The sequence below is a fragment of the Salvelinus fontinalis genome, chromosome 17, assembly GCF_029448725.1.
Source record: "Salvelinus fontinalis isolate EN_2023a chromosome 17, ASM2944872v1, whole genome shotgun sequence".
Lineage (NCBI taxonomy): Eukaryota > Metazoa > Chordata > Actinopteri > Salmoniformes > Salmonidae > Salvelinus > Salvelinus fontinalis.
The window spans coordinates 22,410,741-22,431,012 of NC_074681.1; the positions used below are offsets into that span (position 1 = coordinate 22,410,741).

General features: G+C 41.9%; 1 protein-coding gene across 4 annotated transcripts in view; it reads right to left on the reverse strand.

Moving 5' to 3' along the window:
• LOC129813984 (phosphatase and actin regulator 1-like) overlaps positions 1-20,272 on the reverse strand; it is an 82,898-nt gene that overhangs the window by 33,657 nt on the left and 28,969 nt on the right. For all 4 annotated transcript variants that reach the window (XM_055866677.1, XM_055866675.1, XM_055866676.1 and 1 more), the window contains exon 2: positions 6,200-6,364. In XM_055866677.1, the coding sequence (XP_055722652.1) occupies positions 6,200-6,364 (165 nt within the window). The remainder of the gene's footprint in view (positions 1-6,199; positions 6,365-20,272) is intronic.

The window sequence follows — 20,272 nt, forward strand, 5'->3', positions numbered from 1 at the left end:
TTGGAGTATTTGAGATTAAAGTAATTTAAAACATGATTAAATAAGCCTACATTTAAAAAAGTAACAACTAATAACATAGATTTGTCATTTCCTCCACGTTCTGTCATTTCCATCACAGTTAAGTTGGATGGAAATGAGGCTTCTGCTGTTTTGAGAATGCTTAGCATGCTTGTATTCTGTCTGTCATTTAAGTGATTTCAATGGGTCTTTCTCCATTCTGATTGTTTTATACTGTTGACTGCAACTTCAACCCCCCCAAAAAGTCAATATAGCAGGTAAAGTAAAAACAAACCGGTCCTTGCATCAATACTGGTATACCGCCCAGCCCTATGTCAGACTATTGCTAGCTACATTTAGTTTAGTGATTGTTGGCTGTGGTGAGAAATTAATCTATATAGCTGGCTTAATAAAGTAAGCTGATCTTTTTCTACCTTCACATCACACAAGCTCGGTAGTTCCTTACTGTGCTAGCCAAATGTAGCACCAACAGAAAAAACATCAGATTTGTGTGTGGATCTGGTAGCAACAATATGAATTCATATTTTTTTTAAATCACCAGTATACACCCACACCATTCTGTTGTTGGGGTACACCCACACCATTCTGTTGTTGGGGTACACCCACACCATTCTGTTGTTGGGGTACACCCACACCATTCTGTTGTTGGGGTACACCCACACCATTCCGTTGTTGGGGTACACCCACACCATTCCGTTGTTGGGGTACACCCACACCATTCCGTTGTTGGGGTACACCCACACCATTCCGTTGTTGGGGTACACCCACACCATTCCGTTGTTGGGGTACACCCACACCATTCCAACACAGAAGCTGCTTTTGAACAGTTTTCCTTCCCAAAAAAGTAAATTTATAATTTCAGTAAGTAATTTCATAGAAATCTAAACACTAGACAGAACATATTGATATAAGGCTTAAAGTAACTATCAAAAAGGCTACATTATTTTATCCAGCAGAGACATTGTTACTCCGATTAGCATGACTTGAATTTATAATTCAGAACAGACTAGCGTCACAATATTTCAGATGAGTCCAAGCTGAACAGCTTGATTCCAAGCTGAGGTTAAATTGGGTCAGAGGGTGGTTGTGTGTCTGAAAATGCAGTAACGTGTTCTGTGATTACATTTCAATTTGATCAAAATGAAAAAGTAATTACCAAAAGATGACAACTGCTTGCGTCGCCATAATGGGATATATGCAGTTATGCAATGATTACACTGATTTGCAACACGCCTCAGCCAGCTAGGTCTTCAGGTTTGTCACAAACATGCAGTTCTAAAAAATGTGGACAAAGGATATCACTGTACACTTATGTTTTCTGTGAACACTGAACAGCTTCGAACTACAACATGTTGTAAATCACCACTTGTTGCTCTGTTCCAGAATTATATTGAAAACAAATTCAACAGTAGGCTAGGCTACATTACGTTTCCACTAGTGTGAGTTGGTTCAGACCCAGAGCATGAACAAGTGACAATGTGAAGTCAGTTATTATTGCCACAGTCCATTCACAGTAAATCTTGGCAATCATGACCAAGCTAGCTACTCATGATCTGCACCAAGATGAGGGGATTATGAATTCATTGGAGAGACGCTTCTCAGAGCATATTAAATGAAACTGGCATCATTGAATACTCTCCAACAGCATCGACTTGCAAGTGCTACGCTTAGCTTTAGAGAGAAATCCATTCTGCTGTGAATTGACCCAGATAGGAGACAGAGCGTTCCCTACAGTATCAAGCCCCGGGACGAAGTGAGGCTTTTAGCGAGGCAATTCACTCACCCGTTAGCCTCACAAAACCAAAGTAAAACTTTCATGCTGTCTTGTGTCACAGATGTTGTGGCTCTCACATCTGGAGTCTAGTTAAGGCAAGCATCGGTGTTTAAGATCTGGACATGGTTTGTACGCTAGTGATAACACTCCCGAGTGGCGCAGCAGTCTAAGGCGGTCTAAGGCATCTCATCTCAGTGCTAGAGGCGTCAATACAGACCCTAGTTCAATTCCAGGCTGTATCACAACCCGCTGTGATTGGGAGTCCCATAGGGCGGCGCACAATTGGCCCAGCGTCTTCCGGGTTTGGCTGGGGTAGGCAGTCATTGTAAATAAGAATTTGTTCTTCAGTGACTTGCCGAGTAAAAAAAAAAAAAAAAGTGTATGGGTGGCATCTCTGGTGGCATTACTTTTAGTTGCCCTTTCTGAAGTGCCTTCAGGGCCAATTGTGCGCCGCCCTATGGGACTCCCAATCACGGCGGGTTGTGATACAGTCTGGAATTTAACTAAGGTCTGTATTTACGCCTCTAGCACTGAGATGAGATGCCTTAGACCGCTGCACCACTCGAGTGTTATCACTAGCGTACAAACCATGTCCAGATCTTAAACACCGATGCTTGCCTTAACTAGACACCAGAGGTGAGAGCCACAACATCTGTGACACAAGACAGCATGAAAGTTTTACTTTGGTTTTGTGAAGTGCCTTCAGAAAGTATTTATACCCCTTGACTAATTCCACATTTTGTTGTTAGAGCCGGAATTCAAAATGGAATGGATTTTGTCTCACCAAATCTACACACCAGTGGAGGCTCCTCCAGGGAGAAAAGGGGAGGACCATCCTCAGTGAATTTCATAAAAATAGAAATAGTATAGTTATTTATCTAAAGGATATTCCACTAAATATTCACTTCACCAAATAATTGTTTAAAACACACTATTGCAATGAAAGTCTACAGTAGCCTCAACAGCACATTGTAGGGTAGTACCATGGTGTAGCAAGAGGACAACTAGTTTCCATCCTCCTCTGGGTACATTGACTTCAATCCAAAACCTAGGAGGGTCGTGGTTCTCACCCCCTTCCATAGACTTACACAGTAATTATGACAACTTCCAGAGGACATCCTCAAACCTATCAGAGCTCTTGTAGCATGAACTCACATGTCCACCCAATCAAAGGATCAGAGAATGAATCTAGTATTGAAATCAAAGCTACAGCTAGTTTAGAGAGACAGTAGTTGAACAAAACATTTGCCCATGATTCTTTTCAGAATTCCTCAAGCCCTGTCAAATTGGTTGTTGATCATTGCTAGACAAGCATTTTTTGGGGGGTCTTGCCATAGATTTAAGAACATTTAAGTCAAAACTAACTTGGCCACTTTGGAACATTCAGTCTTGGTAAGCAACTCCAATGTATATTGTTTAGGTTATTGTTTTGCTGAAAGGTGAATTCATCATCTCTGTGTCTAGTGGAAAGCAGACACCACCATTCAGTTTTTTTTTTTATCCTGAAAAACGCCAGTCCTTATCGATTGCAAGCAGACCCATTACATGATGCAGCCACCACTATGCTTGAAAATATGAGTGGTACTCAGTTACGTGTTGTACTGGATTTGCCCCGAACATAACACTTTGTATTCAGAATAAAAAGTGAATTGCTTTGCCACATTTTTTGCAGTATTACTTTAGTGCCTTTTTGCAAACAGGATGAATGTTTTGGAATATTTTTATTCTGTACATGCTTCCTTCTGTTATTTAGGTTAGTATTGTGGATTAACTACCATGTTGTTGATCCATCCTCAGTTCTCCTATCGCAGCCATTAAACGCGAACTATTTTATAGTCACCTTTGGCCTCATGGTGAAATCTAATTTTAATGTCACATACGCGTGTTTAGCAGATGTTATTGCAGGTGTAGCGAAATGCTTGTAAATCCCTGAGTAGGAAGGACGCCTGTATCTTTGACTGGCTGTATTGATACACCATCCAAAGTGTAATAACTTTTTTTAACCCATCTACCAATAGGTGCCCTTCTTTGCGAGGCATTGGAAAACCACTCTGGTCTTTGGTTGAATTGGTATTTAAAATTCACTGCGTAACTGAGGGACCTTACAGATAATTGTATGTGTGGGGTACAGAAATGAGGTAGACATGAAGAAAATCATGTTAAAAACACTTACTGCACACCGAGTCCATTCAACTTGTGAAGAAATGTTTTACTCATGATTTATGTAGGATTGCCCTAACAAAAAAAGGTGTTAAATACTAATTGACTCAAGACAAATACAGCCTAAGGACCCCTGTACATCCTGAACATAAACCCAATCATGGTGTATAAAGCATTTTTAAATAAGGTCTACAGAACATGAAAAACAAAAGGATTCCAAAATCTGCATATTTGTACTGTATTTTCAGTGGCATTAAAAACAAAATCCATATTTTCAATAGGCTACATTAAGAACAACAAACCCAGGAGTGGCCAGATTAGTGCCCCACACTCCCATGGAATAAAGCTTGATCCATGAACCTCTAGTTTCAATAGCATTATGTTACCATAAGAACACTGTGGCCTGACTAACCGAAGGGACAGGAGGCAAGGCTTTCAGGACTCTGAGCACTGTGGCTAGCCCACTCCTGGAGTTATGAGTATAGCCCCCCAGAGCTGGCCTTCATCTGCCTGACTAGAATATATAATCCACATGCACATTCTCCAATTACCTGGCTAGAACATCTGCATGCCCAGCAGCTTGTCTGCTTCTTGCCTGCAGTCACAGTTCCAATGATCATGATGAACATCATAAACAAGAACAACCACAAAAGAACAAACTTGGGGTAATAGCTGAACTAATCCAATAAGATCATTGATTTGAGGTTTTGCAAAACGTTTTGCTACGGTGTAACCTACTGAACACTTCCAACCATCCAACTGACTGATGGAGTAAACCTGGTGCACTACTTCTGCTCAATCAATGGTCAGGGGGCAACCAAGGTCACTGCTGTAAGCCATGATGAGCTCAGCAGTCTCCATATAGCCTTCCCTGGTTCCAACTCCTCACAGAGCCATCCTAACATAAAATGCATTTGCAACAAAGAAACTATATGTATCCAAACAACCAACTACAATGTCCTCTGCAGTGTTTGGAACAATAATCGTCCTCAGTGTAGAAAGGGACTGAAGTGAAAAGCTCTTACAGAAGACAGTCCAATGGGAAAAGCTAGTAGGTCACAATATGCCATTATGCTGCCATTAGTGTAAACGGTAGGAATAAGACTAAACAAAATAATACTACACAGAGAGAGTAGTCTTATCCATTGGGTTTTACTGTTGATTTAACACACAAAAAAACACCCTTTGTTAAATTCTGCTGCTCTGTTTCGCTCAGGAGAAAGGGAAGAGAAAAAAGGAAGAAAAAAATGGGCTCATGTGCAGTCAACATTATGCATACAAATGTGTGAGAAAAAGATGGTGGCCAGCAGAAAGTGATGAGTCGTTGTAAAGTCACGGTGTCAGCGTTCACTCATGTCAGTGTGGGATAGAAAGGCAAGGCTGAGGGCCCAAGGCTAGAGCACTGGAAGGAAAGGTGACAGTCACAGTTTAGCAGCCCTCAACCTTAAAGCTAGAATCCTTAATGGTGAAACTGCCATATCCGTTTGGAATATTACAACAAAGTTACTATATGTAAATACACAAAACATCAAAGTGCATATCGCATCACTGCCAAGCTCAATGAATTACTGACTGATCAATGATCAACTGCATTCATAGGACATTTGACCACTAACAAAAGCACCATCAAATCCAGTTCTACCCAGCATAGCTTCAGGAAAGAAAACTCCTGGGAACAGAGGATAACAAAGCCATCACCAGAGCCTGGAGGAGCAGGAACCCAAATATAGACAGGAGTTCAGCTCTGTACCTGACTGACCCAATATAAATTCAAAGTGAGGGAGCTGATTCAGAACACATCTTTCCAATCTTTTCATGTGCAGTGGATCGTCAGGCGAGGGCAGTAGATTGTCAGGGGAAGAGGTCAGATTGTTAGGGGAAGAGGTCAGGTTTTAGGAGAATACACACCATGGCTAGTAGTAAATAAATGCTGTAGAAAACCAGGGACATGTGCAGTATAATGAAGAATGTGTGCCCTTCACATGCCCCTGACTGTTAGACCTCTGGATTGGCAAGCGTGGAACAAGGAAATATATTTTCCTGATGCATTTAGAAACACAATAGCAGCAAATCATTTCAGAGCAGCACGTTGCTCAATATTTACTGCATGATTAAATATTCTGACATTTTTAGATAGAGGATATAGGATTAAAGACTGGAGATATACCTAGGAGGCTGTAAATAAGGGAGCGGTACTTTGAGGGACAGCAGGCGGTGTGTGTTTTGTTGCGTTTGTGTGTCCCTTACCGGTAGAGGTCTTCTTGAACTTCTCACTCTTCTTCTTCCTCCACTTCCAGGGCTTCAAGAGACGGCCCAGAGTGGCAAACTTGCTCCGGCGGCGGATGGGCGGGGTGTGTGTGCCAGAGACCAGGGACTCGGAACGCATTGCGGCCCGCCTTTCAACCTCCTCTGCTGTAGGGGCACAGAATGGAAAGAGTGGCTGGTTAGTTAGCATTCTGCTATATTCAGGGACCACAGATGGAAAGTGGCTGGTTAGTTAGCATTCTGCTATATTCAGGGACCACAGATGGAAAGAGTGGCTGGTTAGTTAGCATTCTGCTATATTCAGGGACCACAGATGGAAAGAGTGGCTGGTTAGTTAGCATTCTGCTATATTCAGGGACCACAGATGGAAAGAGTGGCTGGTTAGTTAGCATTCTGCTATATTCAGGGACCACAGATGGAAAGAGTGGCTGGTTAGTTAGCATTCTGCTATATTCAGGGACCACAGATGGAAAGAGTGGCTGGTTAGTTAGCATTCTGCTATATTCAGGGACCACAGATGGAAATAGATAGCTAAAGCCGTTGTCATATTTGTTGTAACAAATCAAAGAAATGACATTTCAACAGCAGTAAAACCACTGAAGCGTCTCTGATAAGACTCCAGTGTAGGAATAAAGATATGCCAACTGGCCTTCCTCAATGATGTGATCTGGCATGGCTAAATAGACCTGTGTGTTAGCATGATATATTCCAAATCTGAATAGCAGGAAGCTGCAGATTAGTTTGTGCTAGCTTGCCAAGAAACAGACCTGCAATATCAGGCCAGGGAGAAATAGTCCTGTTTACAAGCTCCTTATGGTCACTAGAGCTTTTCTCTTCATTTCATGTTTTCAATACCATCAAGAGGAGTATTTGAAGACAATGTTCAAGCTAATTACATCCATATTAAAAGCGATTCAGACTTGTCCGGATGAAACAGTGTTGTAGGCCTAGGCTACTGTAATCCACATAAGTATCAACTCTACATTGAACAGGATTAAACATTTGAGAAAGTTTAAACCTATTTGTTAGCTTATTCCCATGAGATAGTGTTACACTTAGCTACTATGCTAACATGACCAGCAAGATTATTTCCTGTAACAAATTCCAGATCAACCAATCAAAGATCTTAAAGTATAACAATATTCACAGGCCTTCCCCATTTCAAACTAGTACATCATCAATAGCAGAGAAACAAATAAAGAACATGCAGGAAAAAAGGGCTATACACGCACATGTCCACTCTGAGAAGTAGAACTAACATGACAAACGCCACCAAGAAAAAAGAAAATACTTGACTCAAGTTACACAGAAACCTGGGCACTTTCTGGAAATCAGCGGAGTCATGATTAGCGTATATACAAAATCTGAACCCTTCATGAAGGGCTTCAGTGGCTCGCAGGCCTGCGTACCCACACGTGCAGTCAGAGCCGGCCCTAGCCTTTTGGGCTCCCTAAAATAGTTCATTTCTTGCAATTCTACACATTTTCCCATGGGGCGTAGCAAAAATCATGCAGTAAAGAGAAGTTTGCTGCAATTCAACACATTTCCATATTTTATTTTTTTTACGAGGAAGGGCTCATTGAGATTTGAAATATATTTTTCAAGAGTCATTACACAATTATAGACCGACATGAAAAACTACAAGTAATCTAGTAAAAATCATAGAAATCACAGGAATATAACGAAATCATAAAACAGCAAATTAAAAACACTGACAGGTCAAAGAATCAGTCTCAAAATCCTTCAATGATTTAAAAACACCAAAATCGGGACAAGTTCTTTCAGTTATAACTATTTTGTCAGGCATTCCAAGCCGATGGCACAGAGTACATAAAAGCCCTTTTACCAAATTCCGTTCGGACATTTGGAACAGTTAGCAGGATATATATATATATATATATATATATGAAGTTACAGCCTCAATCTCATTGCCCTGAGAGGTAGTAAAAGGTGAAAGAAAGATTGAGGTTTATTTCTTGCTTTAGAAAACACAATTTCTTTAGTCAGCATTGAGGATGGGCTTCAATTGATACAAGGTATGTTGAACAGTATAAAACGCAGTTTGCAAGTTCTGTAAAGCTTTTGTGAGAGACGAGGCAAAACAATAAATAACAGTATCAGCATAAGTGAAGTTGCACGTCTAAATTATTTATAATAGTGAATAAGAGGTGACCAAGTACAGAGCCCTGGGGCACACCATTACAGAAAGACAATTTAACAGACATGAGCCCATCAAATTGAGTTCTATCAGATAGTAAACCATGCTCAGAAAGACCTACGCTCGATAATCTCTGCCTCAGTATAGCATGATCAACTGTATTTGTCACATACACGTTTAGCAGATGTTATTGCGAGTGAAGTGAAATGCTTATGCTTCTAGATCCGACAGTGCAGCAGTATCTAACATTAACAATTCCACAACAAAATCTAATACACACAATCTAGTAAAGGAATAATATATAAGTATAAAATATATGGATGAGCAGTGAGCGGCTAAGATGCAATAGATAAGATACAGTATATACATATGAGATGAGTAATGCAAGATATGTAAACATTATTAAAGTGGCATTACTAAAGTGACTAGTGTTCCATTTATTGAAGTGGCCAATTATATCAAGTCTGTAGGTAGGCAGCTGCCTCTGTGCTGGTAGTGGCTGTTTAACAATCTGATGACCTTGAGATTGAAAAACCGCGTCTATCTCTGTCCCAGCTTTGATGCACCTGTACTGACCTCGCCTTCTGGATGAAAGCCGGGTGAACAGGCAGTGGCTTGGGTGGTTATTGTCCTTGATTATCTTTTTTGCCTTCCTGTGACATCAGGTGTTGTTAGTCTTCTGGAGGGCAGGTAGTTTGCCCTCAGTGATGCGTTGCGCAGAACGCACCACTCTCTGGAGAGCCCTGCGGTTGTGGGCAGTGCAGTTGCCGTACCAGGCGGTGATACAGCCCGAAAGGATGCTCTCAATTGTGCACTTGTAAAAGTTAGTGTTGGTTTTTGGTGACAAGCCACATTTTTTCAGCCTCTTGAGGTTGAAGAGGCACTGTTGCGCCTTCACCACACTGTGTGCGTGGACCATATCAGTTCGTTGGTGATATGTACACTGAGGAACTTAACTTTCCACCTTCACTGCTGTCCCTATGATGTGGATATGGGGGTGCTCCCTTTACTGTTTCCTGAAGTAAACGATCGCTTTTGTTTTGCTGACATTGAGTGAGGTTATTTTCCTGACACCACACGCCGAGGGCCCTCACCTCCTCCCTCTAGGCTGTCTCATCGTTGTTGATAATCAAGCCTTCCACTGTAGTGTCGTCTGCAAACTTGATGATTTGAGTTGGAGGCGTGCATGGCCACGCAGTCATGGGTGAACAAGGAGTACAGGAGGGGGCTGAGAACGCACCCTTGTGGGGCCCCAGTGTTGAGGATCAGCGGAGTGGAGATGTTTCCTACTGTCACCACCTGGGGGCGGCACGTCAGGAAATCCAGGACCCAGGGTCTCAAGCTTAATGATGAGCTTGGAGGGTAGTATGGTGTTGAATGCTGAGCTGTAGTCAATGAACAGCATTCTTACATTAGATATTCCTCTTGTCCAGATGGGATTGTGCAGTGTGATGGCGATTGCATTGTCTGTGGATCTATTGGGGCGGTAAGCAAATTGAAGTGGGTCTAGGGTGACCGGTAAGGTAGAGGTGATACGATCCTTGACTAGTCTCTCAAAGCATTTCATGATGACAGTGCGTGCTGACACTGAGTACTACGGAGCGATAGTCATTTAGTCCAGTTACCTTAGCTTTCTTGGGAACAGGAACAATGGTAGCCATCTTGAAGCATGTGGGGACAGCAGACTGGGATAGGGATTGTTTGAATATGTCCGTAAACACCTTGCCAGCTGGTCTGCGCATGCTCTGAGGATGCGGCTAGGGATGCCGTTTGGGCCGGCATCCTTGCGAACCTTAACACGTTTAAATGTTTTACTCATTTCGGCCATTGAGAAGGAGAGCCCACATGCTTTGGTAGCCGGCCGCGTCGGTGGCACTATTGTCCTCAAATTCCAAAGAAGTTTTTTAAATTTGTCTGGAAGCAAGATGTCGATGTCTGTGACGGGGTTAGTTTTCTTTTTGTAATCCATGATTGTCTGTAGACCCTGCCAACATACGCCTCGTGTTTGAGCCATTGAATTGCAACTCCACTTTGCTGCTATACTGAAGCTTTGCTTATTTGATTGCCTTACGGAGGGAAAAACTACACTGTTTGTATTCGGCCACTTTTCCAGTTGCCTTGCCAGGATTAAAATACGGGGGTAGGTGCTTTCAGTTTTGCGAATGCTGCCATCAGTCCACGGTTTCTGGTTAGGGAAGGTTTTAATAGTCACAGTGGGTACAACATCTCCTAAACACTTCCTTATAAACTCGCTCACCGAGTCAGCGTATACATCACTGTTATTGTCTGAGGCTACCCGGAACATATCCCAGTCCACGTGATTGAAGCAATCTTGAAGCGTGGAATCCGATTGGTCAGACCAGCGTTGGATAGACCTAAGCACGGGCGCTTCCTGTTTTAGTTTCTGCCTATAGGAGGGAAACAACAAGATGGAGTCATGGTCGGAATTACCAAAAGGAGGGCTGGCCTTGAATGCGTCGCAGAAGTTATAGTAGCAGTGGTCGAGCGTGTTACTCGCTCGTGTACTGCAATCGATATGCTGATAGAATTTAGGTAGCCTTGTTCTCAAATTAGCTTTGTTAAAATCCCCAGCTACAATAAATGCCGCCTCAGGATATATGGTTTCCAGATTGCATAAAGGCCAGTGAAATTCCTTGATGGCCGTCTTGGTATCCGCTTGCGAGGGGATATTGAAGGCTGTGATGATAACAGAGGACAATTCTCTTGGGAAATGATTGTGAGGAATTCTAGGTTAGGTGAACAAAAGGACTTGAGTTATTGTATGTTGTTACAATTACACCATGAGTCGTTAATCATGAAACATACACCCCCGCCCTTCTTCTTACTGGAGAGATGTTTATTCCTGTCGGCGCGATGCCCTGAAAATCCTGTTGGCTGTACGGACTCCAACAGCATGTCCGCAGCTAGCCATGTTTCCGTGGAACAGAGCATGTTACAATCCCGGATCTCTCTTTGGAAAGCAACTCTTGCCCCGATTTCGGCGACTTTGTTAACTTGGGACTGGACATTAGCGAGTAATATACTCGGAAGCGGTGGGTGGTGTGCGCGCAGCCGAAGCCTCACTAGAAGACCACCCCGGCACCCTCTCCGGCAGCGTTGTTTCGGGTCGGCCTCTGGAATCAGTTCAAATGCCCTGGGAGGTGCAAAGGATCCGCTTTGGGAAAGTTGTATTCCTGGGCGTAGTGCTGGTAAGTTGACGACTCTGATATCCAATAGTACTTCCCGGCTGCATGTAAATACACTTAAGGTTTTCTGGGCTAACAATGTAAGAAATACATTAAAAAAATACTGCAAAATTCCTGAGGACTAGAAGCGAAGCTGCCATCTCTATCAGTGCCACCTTGTGTGTGTGTAAAAAGTAGAGGTCGACCGATTATGATTTTAACACCGATACAGATTATTGGGGGACCAAAAAAGCCGATACCAATTAAAATCGGACGATTTTTTAAATTTATTTGTAATAATGACAATTACAACAATACTGAATGAACACTTATTTTAATAAAATACATCAATAAAATCAATTTAGCCTCAAATAAATAATGAAACATGTTCAATTTGGTTTTAAATAATGCAAAAACAAAAGTGTTGGAGAAGAAAGTAAAAGTGAAATATGTCAATATGTGCCATGTAAGAAAGCTAACATTTAAGTTCCTTGCTCAGAACATGAGAACATATGAAAGCTGGTGGTTCCTTTTAACATGAGTCTTCAATATTCCCAGGTAAGAGGTTTTAGGTTGTAGTTATTATAGAAATTATAGGACTATTTCTCTCTATACCATTTGTATTTCATATACTTTTGACTATTGGATGTTCTTATAGGCACTTTAGTATTTCCAGTGTAACAGTATAGCTTCCATCCCTCTCCTCGCCGCTACCTGGGCTTGAACCAGGAACACATCGACAACAGCCACCCTCGAAGCAGCATTACCCATGCAGAGCAAGGGGAACAACTACTCCAAGTCTCAGAGCGAGTGACGTTTGAAAAGCAATTAGCGCGCAACCCGCTAACTAGTTAGCCATTTCACATCGGTTACACCAGCCCAATCTCGGGAGTTGATAGGCTTGAATTCATAAACAGCAGAGCTGCTGGCAAAACGCACAAAAGTGCTGTTTGAATGAATGCTTACGAGCCTGCTGGTGCCCACCATCGCTCAGGTCAGACTGCTCTATCAAATCATAAACTTAATTATAACATAATAACACACAGAAATACGAGCCTTAGGTCATTAATATGGTCAAATCCAGCAACTATCATCTAAAAAACAAGACGTTTATTCTTTCAGTGAAATACGGAACCGTTCCGTATTTTATCTAACGGGTGGAATCCATCAGTCTAAATATTCCTGTTACATTGCACAACCTTCAATGTTATGTCATAATTACGTAAAATTCTGGCAAATTAGTTCGCAATGAGCCAGGCGGCCCAAACTGTTGCATATACCCTGACTCTGCGTGCAATTAACGCAAGAGATGTGACAATTTCACCTGGTTAATATTTCCTGCTAACCTGGATTTCTTTTAGCTAAATATGCAGGTTTAAAAATATATACTTCTGTGTATTAGTTTTAAGAAAGCCATTGATGTTTATGGTTAGGTACACGTTGGAGCAACGACAGTCCTTTTTCGCGAATGCGCACTGCATCGATTATATGCAACGCAGGACACGCTGGATAAACTAGTAATATCATCAACCATGTGTAGTTATTACTAGTGATTTATGATTGATTTTTTTTATAAGATAAGTTTAATGCTAGCTAGCAACTTACCGTGGCTTCTTACTGCATTTGCGTAACAGGCGGGCTCCTCGTGAGGCAGGTGGTTAGAGCGTTGGACTAGTTAACCGTAAGGTTGCAAGATTGAATCCCTGAGCTGACAAGGTAAAAATCTGTCGTTCTGCCCCAGAACAAGGCAGTTAACCCACCCTTCTTAGGCCGTCATTGAAAATAAGAATGTGACTTGCCTAATTAAATAAAGGTGTAAAAAATTATATTTTTTAAATAAAAATCGGCAAAATAGGCGTCCAAAATTACCGATTTCCAATTGTTATGAAAATGTAAAAAAAAAAAATATCGGCCCTATTTAAAATCAGCCATTCCGATTAATCGGTTGACCTCTAGTAAAAAGCCTTACTTTCTCACTGAGACAGTGCTGTTTTTTTGTCAAGGGCTTTAGTGATATCATTTAAAACCTTCATGGCTGCTGTAATTTTGCTAAACTTCTTCCTGAAGCCTGATTGGTACATTGCTCAAATAGAGTTACTGTAGTATATAAAAACTATTTGAGCTGTTCACTAACAAGGGTTTCAAGTATTTTTGCCAGGGGTGACAGCTTTGAGATTGGCCTATAATTATTTAAAAGGAGTTGGATAACCCACTTGTAAAAGTGGTAAGACAAATGCTGATTTACAGATCCTTGGCATTTCATTACATTCCAGGGTTAGATTGAACAGATATAAGTGGTTCAGCTGTGAAATCAGCTGCCACTTAAATTAAAATCAGGGGTCAAGAATCAGGACCTGCAGGCTCTCTCTGATCTAAGGATTTCACAGCTTTATGTACCTTTTGCACTGAGAATGGCAAAAAGCAAGAAGTTTGACCAGCTCTCACCAGTTCATCCACAGGGTTGTACAGAGAGTACACTGAATCAAACAGCCTACCTGATGATACAAAGTGCTCATTGAAAAAATTCAGCATTTCAGTTGTCATATACAGCAACAGAGTCCTTCAATACACATGACGGTAATTCATTAACATTACTTTGACCAGACAGACTTAATAGCCTTCCAAAACATTCAGGCTATCAGTGATAACAGACATAACATAGTCAGATTTGGCCTTCCTGAGAAGAGATTAACACTTGTTTCATATCTACCTAAAAAGAAGCAAATCAGCATCAGAACATGATTTCCTTGCTTTAGCCCAGGCTAGATTTATATTTACGCATACTACAAAACAGCTCAGAAGAAAACCATTGATTATCTCGCCCTTTATCTCACAACCTGTGGAATGGGGCATGTTTGTTTACTATTTGGAAAAAAACATGAAAGAATTTCCTGGCAGTTTCCACATCAGGAATAAGCATAATTCTTGCTCCAGTCAAAATTTAAAAATCATGAAGAAAGCCTGCTCATTAAAACTCTTATCTTACAAATTAAGCATGGGTTTGTTTTAGGAATCTTACTATTTTCAACAGCAACAGCACACATGGTCACTTAAATCATTACAGAAAACACCAACCGCAGAATATTTACGTGGAACGTTTGTCAATATCAAAATCAGGGTAGATTTCTCTGGACATTTGAGATTTGGGCAGGTGGGTGAGTTAATCAACTGGGTAAGATTCATAGAATTACAATACATTTTAAAATACATCAGACACCAGCTTTAACAAACACCAGTTGATATCACCAATCAAGATCATTTCACTGTAAAGAGGTTTAGACATAAGGTGCATCAGAGAAGAAATTGCATCACAGAGAGCAGAGGGGGAGTCTATAACAGCCAATCTCAGTGGTAGAGAGACCCTTTGAAACCTCAAGATTCAAAAGCAAGAAATTCCAACTGTTTACAAATAGTTTCAAATAGCCACACTTAAGGAATTTAGTCTTTACATATAGCCACACCCACCTTAACTCCATCAGTGCGATATACATTGTAACCATTTATACAACAAAAGAAGAATAACTAGGCACCTCTTTAACCTTGCACTGCTTCTCTGTAAGAGACCTACTGCAAGCAAGTTTCCAGACAATACAGTAATTTAAAACCATTAGACTTAGTAACAAGTTCGTACTGTTCACATCATGACACAAATACATAGGCACTTGGATGAGTGGACCGAGTGAAAAAGAGCGAGTTCCTGCAGACACAATGTATAATGGAGGGGAAAGCACATTGTTGCTGGGTGAGAACATCTGACAATGTTCATTTTCTCCAGAGTTCAGTAAAGTCAATGCGCAAAGAAATACCATAAATGATCTCTTTCTCTGAGAGATGTAAGAGAGAGAGGCCAAGGAAAGGTAAGGGTAGAGAGGGACTGACTATGTATGTATGTATGCTGACCACACCACTTGCGTGCGCATGTTGATTTTGTCCACCCACAGATCCGCTCAGGACACGCAGGTTGAAATATCAAAACAAACTCTGAACCAACTATATTAATTTGGGAACATTAAAAAAGCATTAAACATTTATGGGAATTTAGCTAGCTAGCTTGCTGTTGCTAGCTAATTTGTCCTGGGATAGAAACATTGGGTTGTTATTTTACCTGAAATACAAAAGGGCCTCTACTCCAACAATTCATCCACAGATAAAAGGGTAAACCGAGTCCTTCAGGTTTCTTCTTTGGATGTTATGGCAGTTGGCAACCAACTTTAAGATGCATTACCACCACCAACTGGACTGGAGTGTGGCCCTCAGTTCATCTTTCAAATCACCCATGTGGGTATATGCTCGTAAAAACCAATGAGGAGATGGGAGACGTGGGACTTGCAGTGTGTCAAACAGAACCAAGTCCTATTTTAGCGCATGGAATGCAGACGCTTGTTGATGTGTGCGAGCAGTGTGAGTGCGATGATTGAATAAGATGTACATGTAGATGTATTTTTCAGCACACGTGACGCAGGCGGTGTGGTCAGCATGTGGTCTCTATGGGTGTGTGCGCGTGTGAGTAGATTGGGGGTGAGGTCGATTTGAGAGAACAGGTTGGGGATTATTGAGCTGCCGCTGACAGCCAGGTGGAGAGCGAAAAGGAGCAGCTTGAAAGAGAGACACTCCGCAGAGGGAAAGCAGAGGATAGAACCCAGGCCTGCCAGAGTGGGGGTTACTTTGGTAAACGACAAGTAGGGAAGTGCAAACAGTGATAAAAAAATTGTTGAGGGGGACCCGCGATCTTTACAACAGCAGAACTAAATTTGCACTACACCACAAGGAAAGTGTAGATTTGCTCCACCATAAATGAATAGGTTATTAGTAGGTTAAAAACTACTAGGCACAGACAAACAACTTGACATGCTGCCATGGGGCAGAGAGAACATTTAGAAATTGTATAACTATACTGAACAAAAATATGAATGCAACATGTAAAGTGCTGGTCCCACGTTTCATGAGCTGAAATAAAAATTTAAGGGCCCAGAATCTTTTCCACGTGCACTAAAAGCTTATTCTTCTCAAATTGTGAACAAATTTGTTTACATTCCTGTTAGTGAGAATTTCTCCTTTGCCAAGATAATCCATCCACCTGACAGGTGTGGTATATCAAGAAGCGGATTAAACAGCATGATCATTACACAGGTGCACCTTGTGCTGGGGATAATAAAAGGCCTCTAAAATGTGCAGTTTTGTCAAAACACAATGCCACAGATGTCTTCAGTTGAGGGAGTGTGCAATTGGCATGCTGACTGCAGGAATGTCCACTAGAGCTGTTGCCAGAAAATTTAATGTTTATTTCTCTACCATAAGCCGCCTCCAAAGTTTTAGATAATTTGGCAGTACGTCCAACCGGCCTCATAACCGTAGACCACGTGTAACCACGCCAGCCCTGGATCTCCACATCCGGCTTCTTCACCTGCGGGATCGTCTGAGACCAGTCACCCGGACGGCTGATGAAACTGAGGAGTTTTTCAATCTGTAATAAAGCCTGGGCTTAGCTCCCCAGTGGCTGGGCCTTTGCCCTCCCAGGCCCACCTATGGCTGTGCCACTGCCCAGTAATGTGAAATCTATAGAAAGGGAGATACCTAGTTGTAAACTGAATGCATTTAACTGAAATGTGTCTTCCACATTTAACCCAACCCCTCTGAATCAGAGAGGTGCTGGGGGCTGCCATAATCGACATCCACGTTGTCGGCGCCCAGGTAACAGTGGGTTAACTGCCTTGCTCAGGGGTAAAACAACAGATTTTTACCTTGTCAGCTCAGGGATTTGATCCAGCAACCTTTTGGTTACTGGCCCAATGCTCTAACCACTAGATTAGGGCCCAATTAATTAATTTCAATTGACGGACTTCCTTATATGAACTAACTCAGTCAAATCTTTGAAATTGTTGCATTAATAGTTTTGTTCAGTATAATTTCATGCACTTTCAAGACTAATTTTGCCATGGGGTGGAGAGAAATGACCAGTTTTTAATATGATATCTGATGATCAATGGGGGCCTCCCGGTCAGTAATTCGACCATGATTACTACAAGTTCAGATCGCCCCAAAAAAACAAACATTTTAAAATTGCACCTTGTGTATTCAACTAGTAACAGTAAGTTGAGACACCAACAGTTGCTAAAAAGTATTATGATGCGGGGGAATTGGGGATACCAAAGTCAGATGAGCGTGGCAGAAAGAGTTGGAGATTTTTTTTAATTGCCTACAGCACAAATAAGCTCATTGTGAATAAATCAAAGTCTATCAAAACGGCAGATAAAAAAACAAAAAAACAAGTAGAAGACAATGATCATGTGACCACTAAAGAAGTGGGCCATGTTCTCCCCTGCCTCTCAATCTGACGGTTTAAAAAAAGATGAAGCAATGCAGTCTTTCAAGAAGCATGCTGAATCCAAGTCAACACAACAGGGGGGTAAGGTTGTCTAAACAGATCCCAGTGTCTAAACAGATCCCAGTCTACTGTTGTAGCCTACTGTACGCTACAATATACACAACTCTGTTGGTAAATGGCTGACCCTGGCCGTGACCCCACTCTCGGAGGATGTCTCGGGGAGTTTGGAAATGTTTTTTGCATATCTCATTCACACATGCGTATAATACACACTTGTAGATGTGTGAAATAGGAAATAAGCACCCACCAAATGATCACACACACAGGCTACAGAAGCAGTAATTAAGCCCATAAACAACCAACCTACTGTCTGGCCTATAACAGTTCCATAGTGATAATTATATTATATACTGCCCTGATGAGAGCCATGCAATCTGCCACTTCAGTTATCACTAGGCTACTTTCTGTAAAAGTGATAACTGGTTGCTACATGGGGCTGTATTTCAGATGTATGAGATGACCTCTAGCTGGGGGACAGGAGACAGTGCGTCAGTCACTACAGTGTCACACCACCACAGCGTTCATAATTCAAATGACATCACTGCAGGAGCTCCACTGGGGTTAAGGTTATATGGTATAGCACAGTGTTTCCAAAACTAGGTCCTGGAGACCTTGAGGGATGCACAATTTGTTATTTCCCCTAGCACCACACAGCGGATTCAAATGATCAAAGACTAATGAGTTGAATATTTAAGTAAGCTGTGTAGCGCTAGTGCAAAAACAAAACGTGCACCCTTCCGGGGTGACCAGGACTGAGTTTAGGAAACACTGCTCCAGCAAGATTCATTAAGAACCAAGGCGGACATGAATGCAGTGAAACCAGTAACACAGACCATTACTCAAATGCACGGCCTGACGCCTCATAGCCACTATCCTGCCACAGCTCTGTCTAGAAATAGATCAAATTCAATGCTAATTGAATCCAGGTGATGTTTCAAATGAAGTTCAAAAAGAAAAACAGAATTCACTAACCATTGTCAACTCTGCATTTGAGACAACAGCCAGCCGCACACTTTCTAGTCTTGCAGACATGGATGCAAATTGAAAGTGACAGTTTATTTTTCATCCGTGTTTGCTGAAAGCTCCCATAGCTGCCCGTTAACGTGCCAAACATCCTCGAGACATCCTTCAGAACTCATCATATTGCGTGAGCAGCAAACAAATGAATAATAAGTACTTTGCAGCAAAGTCAAAGTTACACTCTTCTTCCAACTCAACAAAAACTCTCAAGAGAAAGCTACAAAGACTGTGTCAGAATAAGATAAAAGGGCTTTAGACTGTAGGCTACTACATCACTAGTGTTTCTTTACCAGCATGTATTCCCTGATAAACACATCTATACTCCTCTGGCCAGTTACCCAGAACCAGAGTACCAGATTTAGCCTAGTCCTTGAACGAATATTAATCTGGGTACTGGAAACTGGACCCTCATGTTTTTTTACATCCTCATAATCATATTGGCTTCATGCAGGGTTAGGGTGGGGTGGGGTAGATTGGAACAGCACAGCAGGGGACTGAGAATGACCACTTCAGGTGCTACTCAGTAGGAGGAGAGGATTTTGGGTAGTGGAGTCAGGCATTTGGGGGGGGGGGGGGAACAGGCTCTTGGCCAATTCTACACCACACCAGGAACCTGCTCCAAAAATACCTGTCAAACACACTACACAAATATAATTTCTCTAAGTCTACAATGCCATGTAGCTATTCTACTGTAGCTGCTGCTACATCGTTTCATACCGCTCTTTGCCAGAAATAATATATTGTAGCTGCCTGTTTTTCATGATGCATTTGTTTGACCCACTACACATAGTTTTGCACTATGGGATGTTGTTACAAATTGTTGCATTTTGAAATGTGTCCCTAATGCAACAGAATGAGTTAAGTGAGTAAGTAGTTTAAGCACGTTAACCCTCGCAAGGCTGCCGACCTAGACGGCATTCCAAGCCACATCCTCAGAGCATGCACAGACCAGCTGGCTGGAGTATTTACAGGCATATTCAATCTCGCCATATCCCGGTCTGGTGGAGATCTTGAAGCAAGTGGGGACAACATTGTTCCTGTCCCCAAGAAAGTGAAGGTAACTGAACTAAATGACCAGTCCCGTAGCATTCACTTGTCATCATAAAGTGCTTTGAGAGGCTAGTTTAGAACCATGTTACCTCCACCTAACCCGCCACAATTTGTATATCGCCCCAACAGATCCACGGACGACGCAATCGCCATTGCACTGCCCTATCCCACCCGGACAAGAAAAATACCTATGTAAGAATGCTGTTCATCGACTACAGCTCAGCCTTCAACACCATAGTGCCCTCTAAACTCAGTGA